Raw genomic sequence first — 22,791 nt, forward strand, 5'->3', positions numbered from 1 at the left:
AATCAGCCCAAGTTGCATCGTAATTAAATTGTATTTTATCCTACCGAGGCATGCAAAATATCGAGCAAAATACAAGTTTAAGTAATTTGTTTGTCCTCTTACCTGTAGGAGTTGGAAATTAACAGCCCCGCTAGTTTACTGCTAAGCCTGGAGAGCGAGAGATTGCTTTGCAAACATTACAGTTATTATGTCTGCAGTTGGTACTCTTTGTATAAATTATTGATCAGCCATCTTATTTTTCTTTCTGCTTAATGGATATTATAGCATAGCCGTTTACACGCTATAGTTAAGGTTGTGTCAGCACTTCCATTTATAACATCCCCCTTTACCCAGAGTTTATAACTCTCTATAAAATTCCGCTCTGTGCTGAAACTTTTCAAGCAAGGGCTCGGACTTTTAAAAAAAAATCCTTCCTCACCCCCCCCCCCAAAAAAAAAAAAAAAAAACCTCAAACAATTAATAATGTTTGTCTGCTTTTTTCTTTTTTGAAATATGGGAATAATAAAGGTAACACCCTCCTCCCTCAACTGTTTTCCATTCACTTAAGTGACATGAGGAAGAAGAGGCAGTGCTCTCGCAGGCTGTCAGTTCCTATATAAAAAGAAGGCAGCACTGTGCATTTTTTGTCGCTGTTATTAATATTGTTACGGGAAGCAATTAGCGCCGGAGCGGCAGCCGAGCCGCCGCCCTCCGCCCGGCCGGGCGCGGGGGCCCGACCGCCGCCCGCCTCCCCTCCCGGCGGCACCGGGGCTCGGCGGGGCACGGAGGGAGGCGGATCCAGCCGCCTCCCCCAGCTCCCGGGCACGGAGCAGCAGGAGCGGTCCCCGTGCACCAGCAGAGACCGCACTGGAGAGCCTGGAGCGCTGAACCCGGGGCCGGCTCCCCGGTGCTCCGATTAGCCTAGGCTGGGAGCGAGGGATAGAGCGGCTGAGCGAACTAATTCTGTGAAGGGGGGGAGGCACGGCAAAGGGCAGCTCAGATTAGGTCACCGCTTTAACATAATTTAATGGCAAGGGCTTTGTACTTCATAATTATTGCTCCGAGCGACTCTTCCTACCTGTTGGTAGGTGAATTAGCACGTTGGACTGAGGACCTCTAATGAGAGCTCAAGTCTAACTCAAACAACACAGAGGGCCCCCCGTCTATCCCAGCCCTCTTTTAAATCACGCAGGGAAGTTGGTTATCATCTCCTCCCCGCGCTGCAGCTCTCCTGCTCGGCTGTCAGTTGTCAGGTGAATGTCAGCGGGCAGTGCCCAGCCACTGCTCCATCCATCCATCCACCCATCCATCCTTCCATCCCGAGCCAGCCCGGGAGGGGACCACGACCCGATCCGTTTCACCATGTGGCTCTGGTAGCAGCAACGTGACCGAGAGGCTCAGATCGACAGAAGAGCTGTTTTAGTTACTGACTTCGAAACGCCTTTTCTGAAGTCAGAATAGTGATTTAAGGGGGAAAAAAATCGTAAATAAGCAAGTAGCTTAATTGGCGTTTGGTTTTTGCAATTTCCATAAAAGCGCTTGTGCGTGGGCGTGTGTGTGGGGCGTGCGTGTGTCCGTGTGTCGGATGCCGGCGCGGAGGGGGGGAAGGGATGCGCGGGCTCCCGAGCCGTCGGTCATCGCATCCCTCAGTACAGCGCGTCCTTGGTCGCATCACCAGTTAGCATCCCCGGGATAACACCCATCGCTCTTGGGGATGAAGGAGAAGAATTGAGGCATATTCCCTGGTGCTAAATCCTGCCCCTCTGCTCAGGCGGTGAATACCCCCAGAGCCAGTGCGCTGACTCGCGGGAGTAAAGCCGGCAAAAACCGCTCTAGCGCTGAAGTGCCGGGGCTGGGGCTAGGCAGGGCGTGTGCGAGCTGCCAAGCCCGCAGCAATTCCCCATCCAGCTCTGTGCATGGGATGGCCAGCCTCTGCTGTCAGCTCTCTGGCTGAGAGGTTCACATTAAACATCAGTGCAAGCAGGAGCAAGTGCTCCCAGAATCTTGTTTTTAAGGACTTTAAAAGTTATTTTTAATGGCTTCAGAAGTTTCTTCACTTTCATTCTCCCACCACTTTTTTTTTTCCCCTTTGTTAGGCAGGCACCATATGTAAATGCAATTTGTAGTAAACAGAATGTGAAAGCAATCTTGCCATGTATTTTGGGTTTTTTATGATATATGGTGGACTGCTCAGAAATGCATGCTATTGTTAAAGCTGTTTGTGCCCAGTGTACTAATGTACTGTTTGATTGAGTGAATTAGCAGTCATAACAATCTGGCAGTCTGGCCATAGAAGTGTGCTCAAATTGATTTGTGTTATGGCTGGACTGGAAAATCTAGTGTTAGTTGTTTTTTTGCCCTGGGGCATTGTTTGTACCAAACTCCACTTTTCATTTAATTTTCCAATAGATTATTGAAAGACCAAAAGGTTTGTGATCAACGTTTGCTGCACTTTATTATTATTCAGCTATTAAAAATATCCTATGAGTAATTTCAGGTTCCCCAAAACCTTGCTTTCAATTAGAGTAAACATAATTAGCGTTACGTCGTGCTTGGAATGGCAAATCTCCCTTTGTATCTATTAAGCATGTTATCTACTTGTCCTGTCACTGAAAGGAATCCAGTTTGTATTTGTATTGGACAAGGTTTTGTGCTACTTTGACTATAACACAACAATTAGAAAAACAGCGCTGCAGTATCCAGTTTCTTACTACTGATACAACACTTCACATCAATCTCAATTGTATTCATGGTGTTTGTCAATGTTTAGTAAATGTCTTGGTAGAAGAGAAGCAAAAAAGGATCCCTTTTCACACACTTACATTTCTATGAGTCTATTTTCCTGAGCGATGCAGGGGGGGATTCTGTATGAGGTCCCTCCCTCTTTCTCAGTCTTCCCTCTAAATAGCAGATAGCTCTTCAAAGGGGGATTGCTGCTCGAGACCTGAGATTAAAGCAAAGCAGAACTTACCTTCCCTGCGCCAGTACTTGCTCATTTCTTAGAATCTCTGCTCGGCAGTTGTTTGCAAGAATTATAATGCAGCATCATTAAACCTAAAACATTACTCTATTGATCACAGAAAGCTTTGTGAAATCATCTAGTTTCTCCTCTTCAGAAGCAATGAGCAAAATAGGTCACTATACAAGGGTAAGACAAGACACAAGACTGAAAGGTTTCTCAGGAAAATAAACTCCAAAGAAATGCAGGGGGGAAAAAAATTGTAGACGAACTTAAAATGATAATGCACTATTCATCCTTACCAGGTGCATATCTTCTGTTGCATCCCCTCTCCCGGTCCATTCCTTCACACACGTTCAAGAGACAAACACTTTTCTGGGGTGTTTTACTGAATGAATTTAAATATTTAATTATCAATAATAACTGAAGATGGGGGAGGGAGCTGGTGTACTATCCTAGCTCCTGTCAGTCAAGTGTTCAAATTCCTTAAAATGCAACAGCTACAATGCATTTTGTAATTGCATTTTACCCTTTACAGCTGCCCTCAAAATTGTAATTTAATAAAATAGTGAACTCCGTATCAGTCTTTTTTTTAAAGCAATAAATTATAATCATTGTCAATACATCTTACTGTTTTAACATACATTTTAATATACCAAAATGGTAAAAAGAAAAAAGAAGAGAAAAAGAGAGAGAATACCTGCCCTGAACAGCTACATGAGCAGAACAGAAACCCTGCTTCAAACAATATTCCAGGAAAGAAATTAAAGACTTCTTAATTAGTGCAGCAATTAAGCTTTCTTGGTCGCATTTTAATCAGCCCAGGCCCTATCAAAGGACAAACAGAACGATTTGCAGGTCTTTGAATTTTAAACAGTCTTATTGATTTCAGCACCATAAGTCTTCACTTGACACAGGGAGAATTTTCAAATATCAGTTACAGTAATTTGAGTTTTGCTGATATCAACTCAGAGAGCGAAAAAGAAAACACCCAACAATATTATTACACGAAAGCGTCAGCAACTAAGAGGAATGCAATCTAGAGAAGTTTACAAAGGATGACCTCAGGATTTATTGGTGTATGTGAGTGTGTCAGTATAGGTGCGAGTTAAATTAAATTGAGACACTCCCCGTAATAATTAGAAACACTTACCGTGCCAGAAGCTTTGAGGAATCTCGAGCCTTTTCAAAAATCTTTCTTTCTAGGTTCCTAATCCCTGTGTTGAATTGATATCATCAAGGTTAACCCAAACCCCTGGTAGTAAACCTTTTCAAACTACATTTTCCTTTGGACCATGAGAATTATGTATCTGTGGGAACACACAGCAAATAGAACAACAGAAGAGCTGGTGTAGGAAAAGTAGGGAACAAATGAAGTGGTAGCTTTCCTAATTCAGAGTTCACCCAGATCTCCAAGTGGCAGTATCACACGTGTCTGGCTCTGTCCTGATCTTCTTACGGAGCTGTTTTGTCTTCACGAGGTGTGAGAGAAGGTGACATGCAAAAAGAACAGGTGAGGGAAAGAAAATATGGACAGAGTTGGCTTTCTACAAGTGAAAAACAGGAAGAGGCAGTGTATTTAGATTTTGAAATTAAAAGTTTTATGCAACACTAGATCCCACCACTGGGATCCTACCATTGGAACTCAAGTTGAATATGCTCCTCCAGATAAACATTCTCAAAAAACCCCACAAAAATGGCTCAAATAAGTGTTCTGCACAATTATGGGTACACAAAACTTTAAAACATTACTCTGTGTTTTCATGGTTTTATTTGTAATTTTAAAGATTTTAGTGCAGGATAGCTTAACTTTCACAAGCAAAAGTTGTCTTAAGTGGCACTAGAACAAATTCCTGTAAATTAAAGTATGATAAGCAAGCAGATCATATGAGAACAGTTTATGTCTGATACTGTGGAAATTCCCCTGCACCAAATTAATACAGTTGAGATTATCCACTCTACAGATGTGTCATCCCGTGAGTCATGTCTCATGTAATAGTATCATAGGAAAAAAAAAAAAAAGGCTATGGGCACATACATGCATGGCAATTAAGTACACGCAGGGCGGATTTTTGAAACAGGAAGAACTACGCACGCACCGACCCCTGATTTTGCAGACCCCCCCGTCTGTACCAGTGGCCATTTCTTTACCCCTTTCAGTGTGCGAAGTGCCCTGAAGACACGCAGGACGCAGCCCCGGGCTTTCCCGACGGAGCCCGGCTCGCCCGCCGCCAGACGCGCTCCAGCCGCATCCCGGCTCGGGGCCGGCAGGTACCGCGCCCGCCGCCGCCCCACCGCGCATGCGCGGGCAAGCGCGCCGGCTGACTTTGCGCGCTCCGGGGCGCGGAGGGGCCGGGCCGGGGCTGCGCGCCCGCTGCGCGCCGCCCGCACCTGTTGCGCGGCGGGACCTGCGCGGGCCGCCCGCCTGCCCCTCTGCCAAGTTACTTCTGTGCCGCCGCAGCCCGGTCGGCGCGGCGTCTCGGCGGCCTGAGCCGTAGCGCCTCGTAGTCCCCCTCCGATCCGCGGCCGCCGCAGGAGAGTCCTCCGCGGATGCTGCCGCGTGGGGCTGCCCGTGCGCGCCCCGCGCAGCCGCCGCCGCCTGCCGCGCAACAAAGGGCACCCTCGGCAGCAATTCCCACCCCGCCGGGAGGAGCGTCTGTGGTCCCGGGAGAGCCGCAGCAGCAGCAAGAGCAACAGCCCCGTCCGGAGGTGTCTGCTTTTGTCTGCCCCGGCAAGGTGTGCGGTGCCCAGCGCCCGCCCCGCGCCCCGGCTCCCCCGCTCCCGCCCGGCTTTGGGGGAGCGCTAGAGACGCTCGTGTTTCTCCACAAACTGTGTTGACAAGCGACTGTTGAAAAGGGCTGGGAAAATTACATCTCATCTCTGGTGGGGTGAAATATGAAACATGTAATCTAACGGTTCCTGAAGGAGGGGGGAGAGGGACTTCTCTCCCTCTCTCTGTTTTCCTGCTCCGGGTTCCTGGTTGGATAATTTGGGTTAATACTAGTGAGTGAGCCTTTTGCTGCTTCAAAGGGTATTTCAAGTTGCCGGAGCTCCTCCCCTCCGCACCGTGTGACAACAACAACTCGTCCAGCGAGCGAGCGGCGGCGGCGGCGGCAGCAGCCAGCACTTCCCCGCTCATTTTCTCTCTGTCATTCCCCTCTCAATCTTTGATCAATGTACTTGCCAGAGAGAACCGAAGTCCTTCAAACCTCCTCCTTTTCACCTTCGTCTTTAACGTGGTGCTAGAGCAAGGACCACAAAAAGAAACTGCCCTCCCCCTCCCCTCGGCCCCAGCCCCGCCGCCCGGAGCGGACTTCTCCTCCTCCTCCTCCTCCTCCGTCCCCACTTGCGGGACACTTTGTGCGTTCTCTCTCTCACTCTGCCCCCTGCTCTCTCGCTCGCCGCAGCACCTGATCTGGGGTTATCCCCCCCTTCTTCTCCCCCCTCCTCCCTTCTCTCCTTTCCTCTTTTTTTTTTTTTTAGTAATTTTTTTTTAAATTTTTCCCCTTTCCCCTGCGTGTGTGTGTGGGAACTTTCCCCCCTCCCCCTGCCCCTCCGCCGTATATGTGACCATGGCCGTACCGGCTGCTTTGATCCCTCCGACCCAGCTGGTCCCCCCTCAGCCTCCGGTCTCAACTTCTGCCGCCTGCACCACCACCACCACCACCTCGTCGTCGGCCACCTCGTCGTCGGCCACCTCCTCTCCGTCTCCGTCCATCGCTCCCCCGCCGGCCGCTTCGGGGACAAACCTATTCCGGCCGGAGCCCATCGCAGCGGCGGCGGCGGCAGCGGCGGCCACAGTCACCTCCACCACCAGCGGCGGCGGCGGTAACGGCAGCGGCGGCGGCAGCGGCGGCGGCAGCCCCAGCCTGGGCACCGGCGGCGGCAGCAGCAGCAGCGGCGGCGGCGGCAGCAGCGGCGGCACCTCCACTCCCAATGCCAGCGCGGCCAGCGCGGCCGGCAGCCTGCCCGGCAAGCCCGTGTACTCGACCCCGTCCCCGGTGGAGAACACCCCCCAGAATAACGAGTGCAAGATGGTGGATCTGAGGGGGGCCAAAGTGGCCTCCTTCACCGTGGAAGGCTGCGAACTCATCTGCCTGCCCCAGGCTTTCGACCTCTTCCTCAAGCACTTGGTGGGGGGCTTGCACACGGTCTACACCAAGCTGAAGCGGCTCGAGATCACGCCCGTGGTCTGCAACGTGGAGCAGGTCCGCATCCTGAGGGGGCTGGGGGCCATCCAGCCCGGGGTCAACCGCTGCAAACTCATCTCCAGGAAGGATTTCGAGACCCTCTACAACGACTGCACCAACGCCAGGTAAGCGCCGCAAGGCACACGCGCGCCCCGCCGGCCCCCCCGCCGCCGCCGCCCCCGTCCCACCCCCGCGCGGTGCGGTCCGGGCGAGCGCTGCGCCGCTTCCCGCTGCCCCCTCCCGCGCTGCCCCGGCACCCAGCCGGCCTTCTCCGCAGCCAGCGGCGCTGCTTCTTGGTGGGACGGAGGGGGGAAGGGAAAGCCGTGTTCGTGCCCCCCTCCCGCTTCGCTTTGCAAGTGTCGCCCTGTCATTGTCCCCTTCCCTGCCCCCCGGGTCGAGGCGTGCCGGGGGTAGGGGTGGCCGCGGGCAGCGCAGCGCGGGAGCGGAGGACCGGCAGGGGTGGGAAGGGGCCAGAAAGTGCTTTCTGACCGAACCTCCAGCTGAAGTTTATCCTTGGATGTATCTTTAAAGCAGGCAACCCTGGGAAAAAGCCGCCCGAAGGGTGCACGGGAGTGGGCGGGGAGCGGTCCTGATGGGGGGACGGCGACATAGACGCTGGGGTGTCGCGTTAAGTGGGATGGGGCGCGGAGCTGCCCGGCGCCGGGGCCGTTCCGGGGCGACGGAGGCCGCTTGGCCATCAGCTGCTGTCACACATCCGAGGGGGCACGTGCACTTTTTGTGTAGGGCTGTAAGGCAGTTGCCACATGGCGAACGGGGGAGGTGAAGGCAGGGCGGGAAGACGGCGAGGAGGAGGTGGAAGCGGCTTTCCTTTGGGGTAGTGGGGAGAGGCGCCAGGCGGCCGGGCTGGGCTGCTTCCTTGGTGCGGGGGGTGGGGGTGTCGGTCCCCGAGGAGCAGGTGCGAGCAGCTCCAGGCCCCCACCGACCGAGGAGGAGACGGGGGGCAGCGGGAGCGCGGCAGGGATTTGGCAAGGCTGGATGCTGCTCTGCCGCGCAGAGTAACGCGGGCGCGCTGGCGGGGCCGGCGCCGGGGGCGGGGAGCGGCGCTGCGGCTGCGGGCGGTTCGGGGCCATCCCCGCACCCCGCGGGCCGGGAAGCGAGCCCCAAACTTGCCACAGCCGGGGAGGAGTGTCGGGGGGATAGAAGGAGCCTGGCAAAAAGGGAAATTCCTGATGCAATAGCAGCCGCCTTTGCAATGGAGGGCGAAAGCCTGGGGCTGTTATCTCTCAATCTGTAGGTTACAGGGCTGAATCCGCTCATAAGGAGAAGGGATCGCATAACTGCCGTGACCCCGAGATCAGAGCGGTCGGAAGCGCCTCCAGTTCCCGGGGGCTCTCCCCCTGCCTCAGGCGGGGGCGGGGGGCTCGGGCTGTGCCGCGCTGGAGGGGCGCCGGGAACTTCCCACGGAGGAGGTCGTGGATAAAGTCCCGATGCTGCTTTCAGTATACCCAAACAAACAGACCGGGCTCGTTTCACTTTCCCATTGTCAGATTTCAAGGTGCAGCAACAACCAACACGTGGAGAATTAACCCCACGCGATGCCGTGCTCCTGCCCGTCCCGTCCCGTCCCCAATGGCGGGGCGTGTGACATCCCCTCCTCCTTCCCTTCATCCCCCCACGACTCAGCAGAGGGTGCCTGGCAGTCATTAGCATAGAGCCAGGAGAAGCAGAGCACTTACTCTGCGGTAGCAGTTGCTAGATGGATTGTTGAAGTTCCTGAATATTCAGGGCAGCAGGACAAAACAGCCTGGAATAACTTCCAAGGGCTGACATAACTGTAGCTGCTCGGGTAACTCTGCTGTTGTTTCATGTGGAATCAACATGAATATTAATAGCTGCTCTTAGACAATTGTTGGGTTGGGGTTTTTGTGTGTGTGCGTGTGTGTGTGTGTGTGTGTGTGTGTGTGTGTGTCCCTGTGGTGTGTAACTTGCAACAACTCTGTAAGAGTTCCAAGATTTGGTCCTTAAAATAAACTTATGGAAGTTTTACTTTGCCACGGTCATAACCATGTGAATTTTAATTTGAACATGTAGAATTAAGAAATACAGAAACTTTCTTTTTTTATCGGGGGTGGCTGGGGGCTTATGGAGACACCAATTCCTGGACTTGGCAGGGTTATAAAAGGGTTTGGCAGGCTGGTTGTAACATGGCTTGATTATGTCAACAGCACAGAATCGGCTGTGTTTCAGCTGTTCCTGAGGTCTGCTGTATTATCATCCAGTGTAGTAGAAATTACAGTAGCGGGTTCAGAAGTGAGTAGGATTTGACCCTTAAAAAGCGTAATTGTAGTAGGCTTACTTATACATCCATTAAGCAAATAAATTAATGGAAAGGATATACAATAGGTATGCAAAATGTATTATCACAGTATAGACAAATAAAGTAAAGTGGGTCAGTGAGTTTTGGTCAAAATGGGAAGATAAATCTGTATTTGCTTTCTGGATTTCCCCTCTAATACATTTAATTCTTCATTCTTTGCAAATTATTTTTAATTATTTCTGACATTACAGTAATTATGCAGAGTATTTTGGTCTACTCATTTTAGTGATTTAAGCGACCTTTCCTGACTCCCAGTTACTGCATACTTTGGCTGGGTGATGTCTTTTTGTATCCCGGGTGGACACTTTACTGTTGAGATGGAAACTGGAAGAACCAACTCCATCCTAGCAGCTAAATTGTTGTACTCATCAGATTCAAAAATTTTGAACCAGCATCTTATCACTGTTATATTTGTCTCATAATCAGCTGATGCACTCGAGTACGCTAATCCCTTTTTGGAAAGCTTCATCAAGGTTAATATGTTATTTAATCAAAAAAGGCATCCAAATAAAGCCATTACTTTGTTGTTCTTTAAATGGATTGAATCGTTAGTTGCCAGTTGCTGTGGAAATAATTTGTAATAACTTATTTCGAGATGGAAAAGTTTTAGATGTGTTTCACCAAAATGATACATTTTAACTGTGATATTGCTATTTAAAAAATCAATAAAACAAAAATCAATAAAACACCAAGGGATTTTCTATTGAATGCTTAATGTGGAGGTCTGTAAAGTGAATTGGTTTCTGTGTTTATTTGTGATACTACTAATAATAACATGATACTAAAGGACCTTTTTTCTAAATTAGGCTTGTGTATCAGTTCACTGGAAAAATAAGCTTCCGTTATGGAAGATGACTTTTCTTTTCTGGTCATACTGACCTTTGCTTTTATTTTCCTCATAAAAAGCATTGGCTGCCAAACAGAAATCCAGGAAATAGCAAACTGTGCATTTAGCTTACATTCCGATTAAACGGTTTGACATTAATGGGATGCTAGAAAGCCATATGCCAAACAAATAGGGGAAGGATAAAGGCAAAACATGGAAAATATTTAGAGCTACTAGATGCCAATCGAGTCAGGTTTCTTGAATGTGTGGGTGAAAGAGAGTAGCGAACTGTGCACTGGATGTCACCTGCCTAGGATTAATGACCTGGAAGCTATTGATCTCAGATTGTTTCTAGTCTCTTGTGTTTTGAGCACTTGTTATGGAATTTTGCCATGCTGGGTCCCTTTCTAGAGTTTTCCCATAGACTTAGCCTGGCTTTGGATTGTGCCCACCCGAGTAAAGGCTAAAAGCGTGCGCTTTCTTCTGACCTCCCTTCTGTGACCAGGACATGTTAATCTTTTCTGACATTTGAAGATGATTTTGAATGAGTTCATTGACATTCATACTTAAAGTGGGGAATTATTTGCAGCCTTTGGAAGCTATTTACAATTTTTGGAAAACAACCAATTGATTTTTAAATGTAAAGGGGAAAGATGCTGAGCATGAAACAATTCCCTTCAAAGCCCATCTTACACGGCAGTTATTCAGTCCCTCTTTCCTAGCTTCTGCTTCTCTCAAATTATGTGGACCTAGCATGTCCTTGTTTACTGAGTACTGCTCACTTGCATAGCTTTTTTTTTTCCCTGTTTGTATTAATTAAAGGAGTATCTCACCCAGATAGGTTAGTACAGATCATAGATAGTTTAAATGAACAGGTCAGCAAGTGCAGCTGGAAGGAATGTCAAATATATAGTACCTGTGGTTTATATTGATGACCTTCCTTCTTGCCACAGATTATTAAAATATAATCAGCAGAAATGTGGAAGGCTTTACAAGCAAAGATGACTTCTGGAAGGGGGCGGAAGATAAATTGTAGTAACTATGAAGAAGGAGTAAAAGGTGTGGAAGTGGTTTCCTTAGACTTAAATAAAATAAAAGACTCCAGTTGCTCATAATAACAGTACTTTAATATCTATCTTACATTATATATTTAATGGTAAATATTGTAGTTTAAAAGCTGAGATCCTTGGCCCGTACTTACTGCAACAGGATAGAACTATTTATCCCTTTAATCTGATACTTCAGTCGCTGGCAGGAGCAGGGTATCTGATACTTTGGAAGGGAACACTTCGCTGGGAACGCTGGCTGCCTGTCGAGAAGTGCTGCCGACGCTGTTGAGGGCCTGCTAGTGATGGGCAGGGGGACATTTTTTTCCCTGATTGCTTCACATAATCTTCCTCAAGGATTCAATTTGATTACCTCCTCCTTTATCTTATAGCTATGAATATTGGTAAAGTTTTGTGTATTTTTTTTCTTTTTTTATAATTAAGAAATCTTTTCTTGGCAGATGTAGTTTATGTAAAAAAGCTTAGTTTTATTGTCAGGTCAGAATCAACTTTACTTACAAGAAAGGGCTATATGGATAGCTTTGTTATTTCCTCAGACCACTGCCATGTCTGTTAAAATGCTCGTTTCAGTCTCAGGCTTCTAGGCTCTTCCTGGAGCCACAGGCGCCTCTGCCTGGGGTTGCTGAGCCCCCTGGGCACATGGAGCAAGTGCCCCACAGTGTGTCCCTATGGGCTGTGTTGGGAGGCTGCTGCGCCCACCCAGGGCTTCTTCTCTGCCCCTCCTCAGCATTGTAAACCAAAATGCACTCAGAGCACTCTTATTTGCAAGTTGTCCTGCTTGTGTTCTGTAATCCGGAGTGGGTTCCGAATATTTGTTGGAGACACTAATCTTGTTTGACTGCCATATAGGATTTCTTCTCTTTTCCCCTGTTCCTAGATCATTCCAGATGCCTGTTTTTGCCCATCTCTGTGACTGGTCATCTAAAGTGAATTGCATACGAAGCAGAGAATTTTCATACACTGCATGGAATTTTAATATTTTCCTTTTGAACTACCTAATTGATACATTAAATTGTTACTACAATCCCTGCTGGTCTGGTACAAGTAAACCTCTTTTTCATCATTGCCAGTGTTGCCTAGTTATGGAGGAGCTTTACAAGTTTAGCTGTAAAAATTCATTAATGGCTGTAGGATAGCAGAGAGTAGTTAGAAACTACAGAATTTTATCTAAATTGTATAAGTGAAGCAAGAGTCCAAAACAACCATGATGCCTGTCTGGTTTTAAGCAACAGGAGTGGGTTTAGATCGTCTTTGTTCTTTTATAAGTTAAATATGTTTTGTTTTAAAAATAACGTTTGGGGCATCTGCTTTGCATTATGAGTTAATTCCATTCATTGTTTTAAAATAGTGATTACCCTTTTGCAAATTATATACTGCACATGAACAGTAATTTTTTCAATAATCTTTAAATGTGCATGCTGTAACAGCGCCATAATGTGGACTGACATAATAGGAATTGACAGTAAATTTTTAGTTGCCTAAATACGTATTTAAATGATACAGCTGAAGAGTCATCTGCAAAAAGCTATTATGATCCAGAGAGTTAATTCATATATAGATAATTTCTCCAGTGTGAATTAAGGAAGAATTTTTCTTTTTCCATTATCATTTAAATTATTTTCAAAAATCCTGAAATATAAACCAAAAATCTTTATATTTAGAATCAGGATATGTCTATGACTTGAAATAATAAAATCCAGTTTGCTTTGGGGAATAACTTTATCCTTAACCCACTATGTTCTACTTATTTATCTGATACTGTGCTCAGCCTGGGGCATCTCCTAACAAGTGCTGATGTTTCATTTCACAGGCATTGCAGAATATTCAACTGTAATCTACAGAATGTGGAATATTAGCATTGAGTGTTAATAACTGCGAACTGTTTTAAACTTTTTTGGGTTTTGGTTTGTTTTTTTTTTTTTTAATGGAAGAAAAGGAAAAAAGGTGATAGTATATTTTCCATAGCATTAAGTAGAAAAATACTGTCACTCAGTTTCATCAGAGGAAGGATCAGTTTTTGACCATCCAGTTACATCGCAATTTGGAATTTTCTGCTCTAAGTCACTCACAATGATTAGCTGAGATAACTCTGAAAATACTGAAAACTTGCTTTCTCCTCCGTGAATTTCTGTAGGTCTCTTTTAGAGATGGGATATTTAACCAAGCAGACCCTGAGCAATAGTTCAGGATACATCCACCAAAACTGATGAAAGTGCTTGCGACTGAGGAAATGGATCACAAAATGTATTTTAGTTCACCTTGCTTTAAACAATGTTTTGTGATAATTGCTTTTAGGGTGAACATCCTCCTATGGCAGGTGGATAAATATACACAATGCAGTTTGCAGAATTGAATGGAAAGATCTTCTAAATCATGGGTATCAAAACACATTACTAGCTATAGGCAGAAACTTTCTGAAATAATATAAGCTTTTTTTTTTGTTAGTGTTCATGAAATTATGTTTCTGATACAATAAAATACTCCAAAGTTTTTATAGTGCACTCCTGAGAATACTCATGTGAGTATTCTTACTCACATGAGTAACTTAACATAACTTTCTGTTCATTTATCTGTGTAAAGGTACCCTGTTCACTCCAAAACTAATTTATTTTAGATACTTTCTTTGCATCCTACATAATTTGCATCTTCATCATGAAAAAGAAAGCTATTTCAGTATGAAAAAGAAATATATTTTTTGTTGCAAATATCGAACAGTGGCATTTTATGGGCATTGAAAGGCTGAAGTTAGCCATAGTCCAGGAACAATGGAGCAGGTGCAATTAAAATTTGCTGGTGCATCTTACCACACCAACTGGATTTTTTTTCCCTATAAAATAAGTAGATATTTTGGTAATGAAATTTTATTCATCCTTATACATTTTTAGAATTAATCTCTGAATTGGCCAAATGGCTAAATTATGCCTAAATCCCTTTTGATCTGAAAAAGCTCGGGTTCAAGCAAAGCTTTCAGACTAATTTTCTTATTCACCTTTTAATTTTTTGTGGTACAAAATATACTGAAAAAAAGTGCACCTTAGCTGTTAAGACGTATTTTTTTACATTCATTTTGTTCCTTAGATTGTATGACTGAATGAGAGGGCACAGTAGGTGTGCATACATATTAGCTGACTGACAAAATAACAAGAGTTACATACTGGAGTTGGATGGGGAGAAGGAGAAGAATGGGAGTACGTGGGACTGCTGCACATGCTTTAGCATAATTGACAGCTGAAATATACTTGTAATGTTATGATGCCATGATTGAAGTTCATAACTCTGAATGTTCCTGTTAGAGCACTTGTTAACCATGCTGTACTGAGAACAGGTAATAGGTATTTTACATTTGGAGTACAAGTTGTTGTTTGGGACATGTCTCTCAGCATGTGCTTGTATTTACAAACTGTTGTACCATAGAAACTATTTCTGAATTTTACATCTGGGAAATGTTTTGATTTTTCATTCGACATGAAATGATTTTAAGGAATCAAAAAGAAAGCAGTTATATAAAGCAAAATATAAAGGAAACAGGTAATATGTTGTATTACTATTTAATAACATATTTGTAACCGTGATTTAATGTTGTTCTCATACTTACAAATGATTTTTTTTTTTAAGAGCTGGATCGTGATTTTATATATGGGACACAAAACCCCCCCCCGTTCTGGTATTAGATATTATATTTTTAAGAGAAATACAAACAATTGTTACAGTTTGTTTGTTACAATACAAACAAAGTGTTACAGTTTTGTACAGTTTGTACAGTTTTGTGATAAATCTAGTCAGGGCTTATTGATAGTTTGAGCATTCCTTAAAAAAACCCCATTACTAAAGCTATTATTTTTTGAATTATTCTTTCTCCAAATGTGGTAAAAATATAAACTTAATACTTTAATTGGTTTTATATAATGTTTTAATGGATGACAATGTTATCTGTCTTTATGAAGCATGTAATTTGTTTCCAGTCTCTTGACCTGCTGTAAAAACCTTTCTTTGTTGGACAAGGTCACCTGTAGGACTTAATTATTTACATTAAAATAGCAGTGCTATGGTTTCAAACCATGTGTATAACTTTAAGAATGCAGATACTACTGTTGCTTTCAATAGCCTACATCTTTTAAACCAAGCATATGCAAAATATATTTGGAAGTGCTATAAAAGAATCAGTTGACATCTTAGGTAGGAAGTTGGATTGCTGTATACTTCCTTGCATTAGCAGGGACAGTTTGAAAGCATTGGAAAAATGCTTGAGATTTAGTGTCCTCTTGTTGCATAAACTGGATTCATTATGTATTTTTTAATGCATCATGCATTTAATGCAATCTTAGTGTTTTTGTGAGCATTCTTTCCTATTAATTTCAGCAAATCAATCAACATCTTTGCAGGAATAAGTATCAGAATTTGGTATAACCTGTGGCTTCATACCCTCTGCTGGGATTTTTTGTATTAATTTTTGTAGTATGGATGCAGCCTGTCCCTTCTTGAAGGGAATACATGCTCCCAAAATATGTGCCGTGGTTGTCACTTTTCACATTTTAGTGCTGATTCTCACTGGTAGTTTGCTGGGAAGGAAGCAAAACCATTTTCCAATTATCCTCTGTTTCCTTAACCGTAATTTACTGCATGGGGGGAAGAAAATACCTCAGGTGGTATTAAATATATAATAAGGACTAATACAAGTGAAAAGTCATATGTTCTTTTTTTTTTTTTTTAATACATCTTACCTTGTTAGAACAGTTCGTACAAAATAGGTGGATATTTTTTCTTATTTCTCTGTATCTACCAGTAAAGCCTAATTTCATGATTCTGGTGCAAGTTACACTGCCTATTTTTCCAATACAAGGCAGGGTTGCTTGGTTTTGGTTTTGGTTTTGGTTTGTTATGGATTTTTTTAAGCTGATACTCATAGTTTTTAATGGGCCAGGTTAAAAAAATAAACATTAAATGTTAATAAGATATTTTGTCTTACATTACTGGGCATTATAGATGGTTTGTGATTCTACTCGTTCCTTTGAAATGAATTTGCTGCTGAAATATGATGTTAAAATTGACAGTAACAGAAAAAGAAGCTCCTGGTACAATAATTTACAATTTGACGTATAGCTGTGTATAAAATACAGTTTTGAGAAACTATGAGACAAATATATTAGAAATACTAATTCGTCAGCATGTTGCTGTTTCAGGAGCGTGCATGCAAATCATGTAAGAAAGGAGCCATAGCATTTCCTGGGGAGGGCATCAGTGAGGTTTTTAGTCAACACGTTTGGGGATAGCCACAGCTGTTGGGTTGGCTTGAGGCCACCTCAAGGTACAACAGGTGGGACATTGCTAAGAATTAATAAACTTTCAACAAATTTTATTGTACAGAGCTTCTATGGTACCATCTCAATAGAGTGGTGGAAAGGGTGGATTTTATCTTTAGAAGGAGCAGCCACTGCCAGAGTTTGTGCGTGTCAGATTTACACACTAAGAAGTTTGCTCAAACAACCTGAATTTCTTTGTTATCCTTCCTTTGCTCTTTGAATCTCTTTAGTTGACCCAGAAGATGTGTTACCACACAGAGGCATTTGTAGCTGAGTAGTCGGATTCAACCCACTATCATTCCAGCCTCATTGCAATAGAAGTTGGACACAGTGAATGTGGTGTTAAACAGAATAATTTCAGGTTGTTCCTGAAGGAGTTCCTGAAGGAGTTTCTTCCACTGCCTTCAGCTCTCTGCTGCTGAGCCTGTACTATTGTGGGTCTGCCAAGCAGAGGTTTCATCTTTTCTGGTGACCCCTTCTGTGATTTTGTCTCATTGAGTCTTATTTTACGTGTCTTAAATTGGAACAATACAGTGATATCATGAGAAGTAATAAAATAATAGTTATGAAATGCATGTATTCAGAAATATTCTGAGGTATGACTACATGACTAGAACTTTCTGACATTTAAGAAAAGAAGAATGTCCTTAGTTAAAACTGCTGGCATTGTTATGTGGTAAGTTTGTCTGCTCTTTGGTGTGCCAGCTGATGAGAGAAAAGGAATTTTTTTAGAGGTGAAAAATGCAGAGCCAACTAGTTCTAAATACTGTTCTGTGAAGTTGTGTTTCATCCCTACAAGTAGTTTTCTGTGTGGAAGGTGTGCTCTGAACAGGATGGGTCTGTCTTTTCAGCTTGACTAATCACTTCCTTTCAAAAATCCAGAATGTATGCAGATTTGAACTTGTAGCCAGGAAAAAGTGCTGCCATGCTTCAAATTGCCAAAGGACCTCTGGGGACAGAAACTTGACCTGGTTTTATGAAACCATAGAATTACATTTATACAAGTTACCCCATGGGAAAAGAATGAACTGATCCCAATTCATTTCTAAATTCTGGGGCCTTACGGGTCACATTTGAATTTTCTCCTACACCTGTTCTTCTAAATTTTTCTGAGGACGTTTTCAGAAACTTACTTTACATTAGGTATGGGTCAATTGCCTAATATTTAACAGTTCACTATCCTAATTCTTCAAAATGTCTAATGGTTTCTTGATATAATTAAGCTGCAAAAAGTTTAAATTATAGAATTTGTTTGGTATTGACTAAATCCTCAAGCCGTGAACTCTCCTCTTGGTTTAGTAACTCAGGCCTTGTTTTCCTGTGTGTGAAAAAGAGGAGGCAGTGACTGCAGTCAGTACATGTTGTGTGGGCTATAGAGAAGAGAGCAACTCTGCAGATTTTGGGCTACTCACCTGGAATGTGCGATGCTGTGGCTCTAAAGGTTCTAAAGGGATTACCTGATGAGACAGTTCACAAGAAGGCTCCCAAAACTCCATTCTTCCTTTCTCCTTCCCTTACTTGGACTAAAAACTTGGGATTTGGGAAAACATGGTTCGTCTTGCCTCATCTTGGAATCAATTGAAATAATGAGTAATAATAATGCTCCCATGGCATTCCTCCTTCAGTACTTTGGTTTGAGCTAGGAGCCTAAATACCCCAGGGTGAGTGCTTACCTCTCTCGGGTGAGGTGGTGTGGTATTTATACTGTCCAAGTGTTCCTGATGGTGTATTGCCAGGTTGGACTATGCCAGCTAAGTTGAAATAGTGGGCCCTAAGGACATGGAAGGGTTCCTTAGTTCAAACACTTAGAGGGTTACATTAAAATTAGAATTAGCTTGCATTTTGATTTATTTAACAAACTAAGTGAGTGTTCTGTTCAGCTTAAGTTTGCCTCAGCAATTACTATCCCACAGAGGCTCTTCAAACCTTCCAGGCTTTGCTTTCACCTTCTTTTCTAATTCTCAGTCAGTCTTTCCAATCCTTGAAATACATTTTCAGTGCTGAAATTGGCATTAACTGCCTGCATAAGTCTACCTCTTTCTAGTGAATGAATGACAAATTTGGATACTAATAATCTAGTATAGATGCTTTTGTCTTTAATGCCATCTTAGCACTCCAATTGACTGAACAGTTCAGCTGGTGATCCCTGGCTGTAGGCTTTAATTTTGTCAGTGTGGATGTGGCAGAGGGAGCTAGTTCTGAGTTTGTAGGCCCTTTTTTGGCTTGGGCAAAAGGGATTGGTTGGTGAGAAATGGATATTAGGGTGTTACCAAGACAAGTAGGAAGATGTTTATTTACTCTGGTTGTTTGTTTTTCATACCAGTGAATTTTTCTGTGCAGTTTCCGTTGAGCCATTCATGACTTTGCCAGTCTGGATAATTGAACTGTTTCATGAGGTATCATTGTAGGGACCTTATCAAAGACTTGCTCTTGTTTTGACTGGCAAAGTGAAAGGCGGATCTTCTAAATGGTGATTACTTATCACCATTATGCATTTATTATAAATGTGTACATCGTGTCCCATCAACAGGTTTGACTGCTATGTGGTGCTGATATCCTAAGTGGGTGCAGTGGGGGATATTTTTTTCCAAGACACAGCAAATGGTTTTGTTCCCACATGACTTTTAATGGAAGGTAGAGAGGTCCAGTTACAATTAGGGGCTTAAACAGTTTTCTTATTTGCTTGGCTTTTCCTTTGTAGTTCTGTTGTTCTTAAGTTGTGTAGAAAATTTTTTTCAATTTTACTATATCCAGAGTAAGTTTAGATCAGACTAGGCTTTTGGCCTATCAATAAAATGTTTTGGCTGCTTTCTGATTTTGGTAGTAAATGAGGGAAATTAAATTAAATTTAAGATCACCTATAGGTGGCAATAAATTCTTCCATCGTGATTGAAATGTTTGTCTTAAATTCTCTTTGCATCTAAACTAGACAGAAAAAAATCCCTTTGTTATCTTTTTGATCATAGAACAACAACTCAGAATGAAGGAACAAATTCTGATCTTTGAAAATTCAAGCTCTTCCTTTCTCTTTCCTCTTCTCCTGGTTACTTTCTTCTCCTCACACACCTGTCTGAATTTGGAAAAAAAAAAAGAAGATGAAAATTTACAATTCTTCATGGAAGCTATTTTATGAGGCACTGTGAAAACTTCAAATACAGAGGATGCTTAGTGGGAGCAGTTGCTAACCCTAGCAGTAGCAGTAGGGACAGGAGCCCTGAGGCTATGGGGCTGGGAACATGCTGAAGAGTAGCATGGTGAAGAGGCAGAAGTGAAAGGCTGGTTGACAGCATGTTAAAGCAAATTTATCCGGTGTTGCTGTCACATGCGGCCTTATGAGTTTACATATGTATGATCAAATTTTCAGTCTTTGGATCACAACTGTGTCCTTTCTCTTCGCTAAGCAGGGCTATGTTTAGAGTAGTGCCTGGGAAAGCAAGCAAGAGGAAATAAGCTTTACCATAGATTTTGATGTTGGGTGAGATTCTTGTGGCAGAGATGTTAAATGGGAATGAAAAAATTGTCTTTTTTAGTAATACACTTAATCTGAAAATTCTTACCTATGCTTTGTATGGTTCTAAGTTTATTTCAGAAGTATACTGCTGTAATTCCTGTTTCTTCCTATTTTTCCATATCCCATGTGCAGCAATGAATGTAGTCACTATGCTATTGGGCTGTACATAGAAGACTTAATCCTGCAAGCAGGAAGCTTTGGTTTGTGTGAGGGGTCCTGTTGCCTATAGCATCTCAGTTGGATGGTTTAAAGTAATAAAATTCTGCAGTTCCTTAAATATTTTCAGTATTGCTACTCAGCATAGCTAGCAGAGTTTTCATAAGCTGGAATTTCACAGACAGCGGCAACCAAGTGTGGGAGCGATCAAAGAACATTATTTGTAATCAAAATGTGAGTTAGGTGTTATAAACCAACTGGTGGGTGCTTGTGTGCATGTGAAATTTGCTTACACGAATAATCCCATTGATTTAAATGAGAGCATTCAAGTGACGAAAACAGGTTCAACGTGAGAATGTTTAGAAGACGGTGACCTTAGAAGCGAACAGTCGTCTTTGGAAGCATTCAAAGGGGGGTTGTTAAAACTTAAAGCTGAGAGTTGGCGTTTGAAGGCAGAAGCAGCTTGAGAGGTGTTGGGGGAGCTCACCTGCCAGATAATAATGCGTTTTAATGATGCTGGTTAACTCTGCATCAACTTTCTCATACTCTTTTTTGGGGGGTATGGGGGAAGGGATGGGAAGGAGGGCGAGAGAGGGACGGTGACAGCAAGGCTGTTTGTTTTTCTCGAAAGTTGTTTGTGATTTCAGGTACTCATGGGAAATCTCTTGATCAGATTCACATCTGTTCCTGTCAAAGTGGGTGCTAAGATACCGGTCACCCAGCAACCATGTCCAAGAGGGAATTGGGCCGATAATAACTTCAAAAAGGAATGACAGATGCTAGATTAGGATGAAAGACAAAACGCATGAAAAATGAGCTTGTTAGAATAAAAAAATTGTTCAAGCACCTTCATGCAAATTAAATGAATATTGAACATTTGCATGCAGTAATTTCTACTTTTTCTGTTGATTGAGAAGAAATAAAGATGGTACATATAAAAACATAAATGTAATTTTTTTTTGCACCAATTAACATACAAAGCAGTATCTTTCTTCTAAAAATGAGATTAGCCACCTGGGTGCTTGGCTGTATCCCACATATGTCACAACATTTTTGTAATGTGTATGCTTCTGTTGAAGAAACACCTTATCTAATTCTTTGTAGCAAAACAAACAAGGAAGAAACCTTATATTAATTTTAAAATACTTTCGGTTAGCATCGTTCTATTTTTTTTCAGCTGCGGTTTTCAGAGCTGAATTATTTCCTGCTGTCCTTGAATTCAATCGGTATAATGTGCATTAATAAAAGATCACATAAGATGAGTTCAGACCAAATGCTAAGGTTTCCTATTGACTGGTCAAACAATACATATTTTAAAACACCATGTCTGTCAGGATAACATGAAGAAGAAATAGTCACTTTTCCATGCCTATGCATTAAGATAATTTAAATAATCTAACAGTTTTATTATTGAAATGTTCATATAACAATCAGAATTTGGAAAAGAATGATAAAATGTTCTGATTGAGAAAGGACTCTGTGTCTTGGTTTAGCAATGTCTAATGTGGTCACGTACAGAAATTGATTTTCTTCAGAAATTAATTAATTTTTCATATCGCCCTAAGCTGCAGTTAAAAAGAGTGCATACTTGTCTGTTTTTTCCAGAAATATTGCCTAATCATATTAATACCATTGCCCCAAGGATGAAAAGATAATTGTACAAATGCATTTGGAAATATGTATCACTGAGTATTTATGATTAAATTATGCAAATGACCCAGCTCTCATCCTTTCCAGACCCAGATTGTCTAATTAGGATTGATATGCTGAATAGATGTTCCAGAATTTGAATACAAGCATGTCCAAAGAGCAGAAAATTGGAAATGACAAGGCTGAAATGCTAAGAAAAGTGTCTTTCCCTTTTATACTTTACTAATGTGGTGTTAGCAGTTGCAGTTTTTCCTTTGGCTATATTGTGTGACTCATGTGTCCTACAAGAAATAAGTAAGGAAAGAAAAATCGACTTTCATAAATAGCTTTACTTTGCTCTGGACTTACTTTTCTTTAAAAGTCTGCTAGCAGTTCCTCTCCCCTTTAAAGCTTTGTATCCTTCATGTTAAAATAATGATGTATTCCACATAAATTACTTCTTAATTTGGAGCACTGTTGTTTGTAGCTTGTCTCCAGCTGCCAGCTGCCAGTGCTAGATATTTAGCTCGTCAGCTTCTCATATATTCAGATGAGATTTACACACCTAACAATTTTAAGTTTGGTGGTTTTTGTTTTTTTTTTTTTGGGGGGGGGGTTCTTATTTTATTTGAATTCACAATTCCTTAATGTAACTACCTCTTTTTTTTTATTATTTTAAAGAGGGGAATTGATATCTCATTAAGCTTGTTTGTAGACATTCTGAGTTGGAATAATAACTATCAGCAGTCTACAGCGTTTAAATCCTTCTTTAGTGGACTGTTTGTTCATTTATCTCTTGGGAAGCTGGGAGAAGAGCCTGGTGAGGAGCAAGGAGG

General features: G+C 43.0%; 1 protein-coding gene across 6 annotated transcripts in view; it reads left to right on the forward strand.

The window, feature by feature from the left end:
* Positions 1–6,097: 6,097 nt before the first annotated feature.
* Positions 6,098–22,791, forward strand: part of DACH1 (dachshund family transcription factor 1) — a 352,605-nt gene continuing 335,911 nt past the window's right edge. For 3 of the 6 annotated variants that reach the window (XM_036384869.2, XM_036384853.2, XM_036384861.2), the window contains exon 1: positions 6,098–7,253. In XM_036384869.2, the coding sequence (XP_036240762.1) occupies positions 6,511–7,253 (743 nt within the window). In that variant the 5' untranslated portion in view covers positions 6,098–6,510. The remainder of the gene's footprint in view (positions 7,254–22,791) is intronic. The other 3 variants (XM_036384879.2, XM_036384894.2, XM_036384884.2) reach the window with 1 other exon arrangement.

Source organism: Molothrus ater, chromosome 2 (assembly GCF_012460135.2).
Source record: "Molothrus ater isolate BHLD 08-10-18 breed brown headed cowbird chromosome 2, BPBGC_Mater_1.1, whole genome shotgun sequence".
Classification (NCBI taxonomy): Eukaryota; Metazoa; Chordata; class Aves; order Passeriformes; family Icteridae; genus Molothrus; species Molothrus ater.